Source organism: Montipora foliosa, chromosome 8 (genome assembly GCF_036669935.1).
Source record: "Montipora foliosa isolate CH-2021 chromosome 8, ASM3666993v2, whole genome shotgun sequence".
Taxonomy (NCBI): domain Eukaryota; kingdom Metazoa; phylum Cnidaria; class Anthozoa; order Scleractinia; family Acroporidae; genus Montipora; species Montipora foliosa.
The window spans coordinates 23,324,764-23,334,763 of NC_090876.1; the positions used below are offsets into that span (position 1 = coordinate 23,324,764).

General features: G+C 37.7%; 1 protein-coding gene across 6 annotated transcripts in view; it reads right to left on the bottom strand.

Moving 5' to 3' along the window:
* LOC137967954 (sacsin-like) overlaps window positions 1-10,000 on the bottom strand; it is a 61,941-nt gene that overhangs the window by 49,570 nt on the left and 2,371 nt on the right. For 3 of the 6 annotated variants that reach the window (XM_068814553.1, XM_068814556.1, XM_068814550.1), the window contains exons 2-3: window positions 3,449-3,497; window positions 1,734-1,802 (exon numbers count right to left, since the gene is read on the bottom strand). In XM_068814553.1, the coding sequence (XP_068670654.1) occupies window positions 1,734-1,737 (4 nt within the window). In that variant the 5' untranslated portion in view covers window positions 1,738-1,802; window positions 3,449-3,497. The remainder of the gene's footprint in view (window positions 1-1,733; window positions 1,803-3,448; window positions 3,498-10,000) is intronic. The other 3 variants (XM_068814552.1, XM_068814555.1, XM_068814554.1) reach the window with 2 other exon arrangements.

Consider the following 10,000-nt stretch of genomic DNA (forward strand, 5'->3'; position numbering starts at 1 on the left):
ACTTGCAGAAACAATGGCCAACCTCAAGAGTTGGGCGATTGTGATCTTTGTGTTGAATTCGCACATTTCTTGTGAAACTTTATAACACTTGAAAGAAAAAGAAAACTAGCAAAAACAAAAACCCAGTATCTTGCCATCATTTGACACAGATGCTTCACTGTTTCGCTAGTAAACACGCCGCGGTAACTTGATCACGGCGCCCGCTGAATTCGATGTCACTTTCGATTTTGCGATTTACTTGTGCAGCCAAAAGTATAATAACGTAGCAAAAATCTCGCAAAATGTTTTCGCTGATGGTAACTTTTCATAATCGCGGTTCAAAATTAATGTTGTTTCTATGTCGTAAATTTTGTTGCTGATGACAAAATATTTTATTCTCGATCGACCGTCCTGAAAACTTCCTTCTGCTCTTCCTAAAAACTTTTGCATCAATATATTTGTTTTGAATAAAGCAAGCTATCAAAATCTGTACCTTGCTTAGTTCGCATTTTTGGGCGAAATAGAATTTTCGGTCCTATGCTTCTGTTACAAAGTGGTATATTTTGTAGCGCGCCCATCCAGATACTAACCCCGCCGGACAGGGTTTACTTCAGTGAAATTTTGTATTACAAAGCTGTCAGACGCTCAGAGTGCACGCTTACACTTGTGGTGAAAAGACGCTGTGAGGGAACTTGAAAATGATCAACATGTCAGCCTAGAAGCCAATGTTTCTCGATTCCCTTTTACTTTCTTCAATCTTTCTGGGTTAAGTACTTTGCTAGTAACCACACATCTTCTCAGGAGGCTATTTACCTAAGACTTCTACCATGGCACTACAATGATATACAATACCAAACAATATCGTGTACTGTTAGAGCTACATATTACGCAAAGGCAACTTGAATCACCTGGAAGACAAAACGCAGCTCAGTTGACAATATGGAAGAGAGCGCTGTGTTACTGCACTACCACACGTACGCAATGCGTGCCTATTTTTTCTTTCAGACAGATGATTTATAGGCTGGTAGCCACGTTTTTAACCTCAGAAAAAGATCTGTTTCGTCGTATGAACGTATGCGCCAAAGGGCCTCTGCTGGCACGACTTATGGGTGACCCCTTAAATGGTCTTAATGACCCCCGACTTGAAAAAATTGCCTGGAACGCTTCAGTTCAATACCACCCAACTCAGTCCCTGTTGTTTTGAGTAACACGTTTTACAGGCAACCCAGTGTATGCTCATGGAGCGTCTAGTTCATAATGTGATCTGTTATGTTGCCGTTAGCAACGGGTCGTAAATTTGACAATTTTATTGGATTATCATATTACACATTATCGCTAATCGGATTACTAAAAAAACTCTGAAAATATTCGTGCCTGATCAGTTTTCTGTCCAATTTTAGTCCAAGAAAGCTGATAAAATGAGAGACATTTTTATTTCCCATTCAAAAGTTCGTAATTAACGTTAAAATGACCAAATTTGTGCGGAAAAGTGATTTTAATGTTTTTTGTATTTTTTTTCACCTTTTTTTAAATAAAATGTTTTAGTTCTCTGTAAAGAAGTTATATGTTTTTGGAAAGCTTATTTTCTTAGCTTTAAAATGATGTATTTCTTTGCCCCTAACTTAAAATACTTTTTGAGAAAAAAAAAACATTTTTTTGCGATGGCTGATTTCGCGCGGCTTTCTGTTGGAATGTACTCTGTTGAAAAATTAATTAATTAGAACAATAACGCATAAACATTTGATGTTATTTACCCATAGGCGCCACACAGGAGCTTTGAAAACGTCAACTTCTGTTTCTTTACCTAATCAGGTCCTGTACATCTGGAAAGATAATACTTTGATTATTAAAGAGGACCAACCTTACTGAGAACGCTATTAATTAAATCATGAGCAATATTCTCCTCTGATTTAGGAGGAACCAAGGGATTTTGAGGGTAGTGCAATACACTGACATGATGAGATTCACATTATTCGGTGTTGGTGACACAAAGATTGTTTACCATTTACCGAAAAAATCCGGAAATTTCGGTTGGAATGTAAATGGAAAGCCTATTTTGGTCTTCCCAGACAGAAAATTCCCGGAGAAAACGGGATTTCTTGAAAGGTAGTCCAAAATTCCCAAACAGAATTTCCAAATGGAAAATGTGTTTACCATTTGCATTCCTCCATGATTTTGCCTCCCTCCAGACTCTCTCGGTAACCTTGAACGGCTTTTGTAAATGGTACACGCCGATCCCAACTAAATTTCCCATTCGGGAGTTTTTGCTTACTATTTGAACAAACCTAGTACCAACCGGTCTCTGCTTGTAAATGGTAAACAACCAAAGTGACCCTTACCACCAAGAACTTTAACCAGAACACTAACCAAAAAGTTACACATGAAGTTCATAGGAATAAGAAGACACCTTGTGACACATTCTAACGTGTATGCAAAGTAAAATCAATCACATTAATCCGGTTGATATAGCAGAAACTATTAACGAACTCTTTACAAATATTGCGCAGGTACTAGTAGAATGTTCCTGCTGTAGATGTAAATCCTGAATTTTATCTGGAAACCACTGATAAATCGTTCTCTCTGCAAACTCCGAGCATCGATATTGTATAAAAACTTTTAAAGAAAAGTGATGATAAAAAAGCCACTGGTCTTAATAAGATTACGAGTAAACTGTTAAAGACGGCTGCTGGTAATATCGCACCTTCGTTTACCGCCATATTCTCTAAGTCCATCCTCACTGGGATATACCCAAGTGAATGGAAAACGGCCAAATTAACTCCGATCCAGTTTTCAAAAAGGGTACTAAATCGGATCCGAACAATCATAGGCCAATTTCTGTAATTCCGGTGGTTCTAAAGTTTTTGAAGAAAATGTTTACAACCAAGTCCACCATTATCTAAATGAGAACAAATGACTATTAAGTTGCCAATCAGGGTCGCGCTCCTTTCGTAGTACTCTTACTGCTTTGCTTGAGGTAACTGGATTATTAAATGACGTCGTTTTCGTTTACCTTACTAAGGCATTCGACACCATTGATCACGAGATCATCTTGCCTAAAATGTCATTCTTGGGTTTTGACCAGCCAGCTATCAGGTAGTTCTTGTCATACCTAATTGGCCGAACCCAAAGATGTGATCTCACGTGCGGCGTACCGCAGGACAGTATACTGGGTCCTTTGCTATTTCTAATTTATATCAATGATCTCCCCAACTGCCTGCGTTCCTCTGCACCAAGTATGTTTGCTGATGACACAAACATTACCGCACTATCGGCTAAAACGTAACGGAACTCAAACAAGCCTTGGCCCCTGAACTAAGTAAGCTGATCTGCTGGTTAAAAGCCAACAACCTTAGTTAAATGTTGTCAAAACTGAACTAATGATTATTGGGTCAAGGCAGGGATTATCTGTCCAAAATGAAGACGTTGAAATAGGAATTAACTATCAAATCATAAAGAAGGTTGAACATACCAAATCCTTGGGTGTTACCATAGATGATCAACTTTCTAGGTACAAACACCTTGAAAAAATATGCAAGAAAGTAGCTTCAGCTATAGGTGCCCCCAATTGTGTGCGACCCTTTATTCCGAAAGAAACTGCCATTCAAATTTATAACGCTCAGATTGTGCCATATTTCTATTGTTGCAGCCCGGTTTGGGAATGTTTGAGTGGTTACCTGAGTGATAAGTTCCAAAAATTGCAGAATCGTGCAGCTAGGGTAATTACCAAATTGCCTTTTGATACGAACTCGAACCACCTCCTAACCACCCTTAACTGGGAGAGGCTATCAATTCGACGAAAGAAACGGAAAGCCTTGGTGATGTATAAGACAATGAATGGACATGCCCCGGATTATCCTCAACGTGTTTCCACTCAGTATTACTCTAATTACAACCTGAGAAACTCTGAAAGAAAACTGGCTTTGCCAAAACCGAGGACTAATTATTTAAAGGGAAGCGTCTCCTATGGCGGGGCCACATTATGGAATAACTTGCCCAAAAGCTTAAAAGATGTCGGATCTGTTGATCAATTTACGCGAAACTTGAAGAAGGTATCCAGCATATCGGATTCCCACACGGCAACCATGTAAAGCAGTTGTAAATAGTTTTACTTTTTGACTTTTAAAGCTTAACTGATGATTTTCCGTCTTTAAATAAAGTCTTACTACTACTAATACTACTACTACTACTACTACTACTACTACTACTACTACTACTACTACTACTACTACTACTACTACTACTACTACTACTACTACTACTACTACTACTACTACTACTACTACTACTACTACTACTTACTACTAATAATTGTACAGCCGTATTGGACTCAAGAGACATTGTCACGTTACCTCGTGTCCTCTCATTGTTAGAATAACAAAACATCAGGCCCTCCCTATTATTTCGTAGACAAAAAAGTATCTTACTTTACGCCTACCCAATAGACATAACGCAATCTATGGTTCTTTGTCAGTACAATACGAGTTTCCCATTTTCAGTGATCAAGATTCCTCACCTTTATTCGTACTAACTGTTTCAAGAATTGACTTCCTTATAAGTGTGCCTTATTTAAGCCATACATCTCATGCCAAATATAGAAGAAGACCTGAGAAGTGTGTTGAGCAAGTGATTTTCATCCAAAGTCACGAGCTTGCATGATTAAACTTCTCAAAAAGTGAAGGGGGCTTCCCCAAGGAAAAGAATTCTGTTCCTGTGTACAATACGGCGGTGTTTATTCTGTTTTTGATTTTAGGAACTTTGTCTTCACTTTGTGGCCTTCACTACTCAAGGATAAGATTTAGACAGAGCAAATCCAAAACAGTATTAAATCCTTTAGGGAGAAATATGACTATGTAACGGATAAAGGATTGAAATGGGATCTTATAAAAATGGAAATTCGCGGTTACACAATTGCATATTCCAAGAGGCTTGCGAAGAGCAAAAAGGACTTGGAAAAAAAATTACTAGCAAAATTAAATAATCTTATGGTTCAAGAAGAAAACGCCCGCAATAATTCTCAACTTCATGTTGACATATATAATACACGAGCAAGGCTAAAGAAAATAACCGAACAAAAGGTCAAGGCTGCGATGGTAAGAAACAAGGTCAGATGGGTTGAACACGGGGAGAAAAACACAAGGTATTTTTTAAATTTAGAAAAGAGGCATGCTGAGAAAAAAGAATCCTGAAACTCAAACTGGAGAATGGCCTAGAGGTAAATTACCCGGATTCTATCCTCAAAGAACAAGCAAACTTTTTTATAAAACTTTATACATGAAATAACGACAATGTAGAAAATCCAGTGTACGACGTCTTTTTCAAAAATGACCTTATTTCTCCACTTTGTGAGGAAAATGCCAACGTATGCGAAGCCCTCGCTGAAATGGAAAGTCGCAAATCTCCAGGATCAGATGGCTTCACTCCAGAATTCTATCAATTCTTCTGGAACAATATTGCTGAAGATGTTGTAGCGAGCATCAATTATACCTTCGAATTGTCGATCAGTCAAAAGGGAGGCATCATTACACTACTTCCAAAGAAGGCAAGCCCACTGACACACTCAACAATTTACGTCCAGTTTCCTTACTTAATACCGACTACAAAATAGCTTCCAAGGCCCTAGCAAAACGACTGGAAAAAGTCCTTCCTGAAGTAATTCGCGAGAACCAAACCGGTTACGTTAAAAAAGAATATATAGGTGAAAATGTCAGATTAATTAAAGATGTTATGGACTTTACAAAGTCAAAAAAGCTACCTGGTATCGCAGTCTTCGTTGATTTCAAAAAGGCGTTCGACTTAATCGAATGGGACTGCCTTGTCAAAGTACTAAACGTTTTCAATTTCAAAGAAGATTTTAAAAGATGGGTTCGGATATTGTATACTCATATCAAGTTGCGTCATCAACGACGGCTTCGCGTCACCTTTTTTCACGTTAAATCGCGGGGTACGACAAGGTTGTCCCTTATCCGGCTTGCTTTTCGTCCTAGGAATAGAGTTACTAAATCTAGCCATCTTGGCGAATGATAATTTCAAAGGAATTAAAATTGGCGATGAAGAAGTTAAGATTACGTTATATGCCGATGACACTACCCTGTTAAGGGACCTAACTTCCGTCAACTCCTTACTTGAAATATTAGATCAGTTTAAAAACTGCTCAGGGTTGGAGATAAACAAGACAAAGACGGAAGCCATGTGGCTAGGCAGTTGGGCTGACCGTAGCGATACTCCGTTCGGGTTTCGATGGCCAAAGGATTCTATCCAAGCGCTAGGAATTTATTTTTCTTACAACCAAGATGTCTCCAATAGACTAAATTTTGAAAGCAAATTGAAAGATTTACAAAACATTCTAAACTCTTGGAAAAGAAGAAAGCTCACCCTCTAAGGAAAAATAAACATCATAAAGACCCTAAGGTTATCCAAGCTCATTTTTAATGCCTCCGTCTTGTCTAGATCTTTACCCGATGGGTTCGCCAAAAAGGTGGATGCAATCACTTTTGATTTCCTATGGGATGGCCAAAACCTCACAAGATAAAAAAGTCAGCTATCATTGGCGAGAAAGAAAACGGAGGGTTAAGGATGATAGCATTTCTCTTCATGAACAAAGCACTCAAATCGACTTGGGCGGCAAGATTCCTCGACGAAAAGCAAGCACCGTGGAAAATTATTCTAAACTTTTGGACTGCACACCTTGGTGGTTTTAAGTTTTTATTATCTTGCAATTATAAATCCGAACAACTTCTATTCGGTGAGCTGCCTTTTTTTTCACAAAAACGTATTACAATATTGGGAAGAAATAAGTCATATAACAGTAACTAAAAACACGACAACACTTATGAAGTAATCATTTGGAATAATTCTAACATTAAAGTCGATGGCATTACAAAGGCGTTACTAAAGTGATTGACCTCTTGCATGATCAGAAAAGGTTTTATCTTTCGGCGCCTTTACACAAAAACATGAAGTAAAGACAACTTTTATTGATTATTATGGTCTAACACATGCTTTGGGCCCACTAAGGACAAGAATTCTAGCGCTCGGGCCGCGAAAACCAAATCAGGTCCTCAACTGGCACGATAGCCTCAAAAGTATAACAAACGCATCGCGTCACAATATTATTGCCAAAAGCAAATTCGTACCCCCTAACACACAGGATGGAATGTTAAGCCAGGGTGTGAAAGCTTTGGATCTCTTAAAACTTTACAGATGTCCTTTTGACACGACTAGGGAAGTCAAGCTTGTCATGTTTCAGATTAAGATAAACCACAACATTGTCTATACTAAAGATAAACTTATGAAAGCTAAAATGAGTACCAGTAACAAATGCTACTTATGTAAGCTTAGCACGCATACCTTACAGCATATCACGGTTGGTAGACTGTTCCTTTGTCCAAAGTTTCTGGAGATCCTTTAGCACATGGTGGTTTATCATGACTAAAGTAAACGTTAACTTATGTAGGGTGTCAATTCTGTACGGTTATTTTCATCCTTGCAAGTTCAAAACTATAACAAATCCCGCCCTCCTCGTGGCAAAATATTTCATCTATAGGTGCTTATAAACGAGGTCAATCATTAGATTTCGAGCTCTATAAATTACTACTGCGCGAAAAAGCCCTCACGGAACAATTGATTGCCTTCAAAAATAACACTACGACTGATTTCAACAAAAAATGGCAACCTCTTATTTCAAGCAATTTCATTTCTTGCACAGTCTGATTCGGTTGCACTTTTATCACCCTTTCTCGTATTTCTACTATTTTCATTTCTAAAACATATTACCTATTTATTTATTTATTTATTTATTTATTTATTTATTTATTATTATTGTTATTATTATTTTTAAATCTCATTAAGGACATCTTTTATTCAACAGAACCTATAGAGTAATGCAGCTGTAAATAAATATCAATTAATGCGTTATGTTAAGCTAAGTAAGATGATTTTATAAGTAGCTTGTGACACGAAGTCGTGTTGTTAGCAGCTAACGAAGAGCATTGCAAGTAAAGTATTGTAAGGAGTGAATTGTATATAGTGCAGTGTAGTGTTTGCAGTGTAGTGTTTGTAGTATTACTGCTAATAATTGTACAGACGTATTGGACTCAAGAAACATTGTCACGTCACCTCGTGTCCTCTCATTGTTAGAATAACAATAGACATAACGCAATCTATGGTTTTTTTCTTTGTCAGCACAATACGAGTTTCCCATTTTCAGTTTCGTACTAACTGTTTCAAGAATTGACTTCCTCATAAGTGTGCCTTATTTAAGCCATACATCTCATGCCAAATATAGAAGAAAGACCAGAGAAGTGTGTTGTGCATGTGATTTTCATCCAAAGTCACCAGCTTACAAGATTAAACTTCTCAAAAAGTGAAGGGGGCTTCCCCAAGGAAACAATTCTGTTCCTGTGTACAACACAGCGGTGTTTATTCTGTTTTTGATTTTAGGAACTTTGTCTTCACTTTGTGGCCTATGAACATGATTTTTTCCCACTGTCCGAACAGCCTTTATACAGTTTATAAGTCAGCGTGATATTAAAGGGAAAGTACGACCTAGTTCTTTACCTGTATTATCATACTTGATCACTCATTTGGACTAAATGTGTTTAATTAGCCAACAATAACGCTTCAAAAATAGGCAATTTAAATTAAAATCCGCCATCTTTGTTTTTGTGTATGCAAACGAGGCTATGACGTAGCAATAGTCAAGGCTAGATGTACTAGATATAAACAAAGAAAACACAGGCGAGGAGAGAGATACTTTGAATACTTGAATCTTAATCCAGAGGATAAATTGTATTGATATTGGCTCCACCATCACAACAGATTTACCTCGAGGTCGTTAAACAGGGTTTTATATGTGAGTTGTATGCAGGAGTTTTACAAAGCGAAAGTGAGTTTGCAGTGCTATCCCGCGCTCATTGCTGTGAAAATAAACGCTTGGAAATCAAGTTTAATCCGTCTACTGCGGCTTTCTACGAGACCCCTCTTACGACTTCAAAACAAACGATCGATTAATTTTATATTTCCATCGAATGGTGGGAGTAAATCGTTTCAGTAGTTTCTATAAAGCTAACAAAATTTAACTACATGTCAAGTTAAGTTTATTTTTTTGCCTGGAAAAGCGCATAATTCTTGTTGTAACTGTGAAAGTCGTCTATATATTGCTCGATTTAGTTTTCTCGCTCGAATATTCCGGTAATGATATTTTGGACTGGTTGACTGATATTTCAGTATGAAGCGAATGTCACCAAGACCAATATTCATATACCTGAAGATCCCGCTAGAAGTCCTCCTTGGTAAAATTACAGATCCGAGCAGATAATATAGCAGTCAGGTTTTCAGGTTTGAGGAATCCATCCACGTTTTATTTTGCTGGCCAACTTTTCTTTAAACTTTCATTTTCCGGTGGAAGCTTCGGTTTTTTTTTTTTAATTTTTATGTGTTCTCAAGTCTAGACATGTGTCTAGTTTCATATAAATAAATATACGGGAAAAGAAGAAATGGACATGCCCTGGATTATCTTTAACGTCTTTTCACTCCGTATTACTCTAATTACAACCTGAGAAACTCTGAGGGAAAGCTGGATTTGCCAAAACCGAGAACTAATTATTTATATAATTAAAGCGAAGCTTCTCCTTTAGAGGGGCCACATTATGGAATAACTTGCCCAAAAGCTTAAAAAATGTCGGATCTGTTGATCAATTTAATCGAAACTTGAAGAAGGTATCCAGCATACCGAATTCCCACACGGCACTCACGTAAAGCAGTTGTTGTAAATAGTTTTAGTTTTTAACTTGTAAAGCTTAACTGATGATTTTCCGTGTTTTAAATAAAGTTTTACAGAAAAATACAAAATCCCCAGACTTCCACAAAAAAAGAAACACAGGCGCACACTTAGGCCCTGTTTATAAGCAGGTAGGGTAACTGTACTACTAGGGTTACCCTAGCAGGAGGGTCAAAGATAGCCCGGGTTTACAAGCAAAATTTCACAGGTAGGGTTACCCTACCACCAGGGACAACTTTGCGT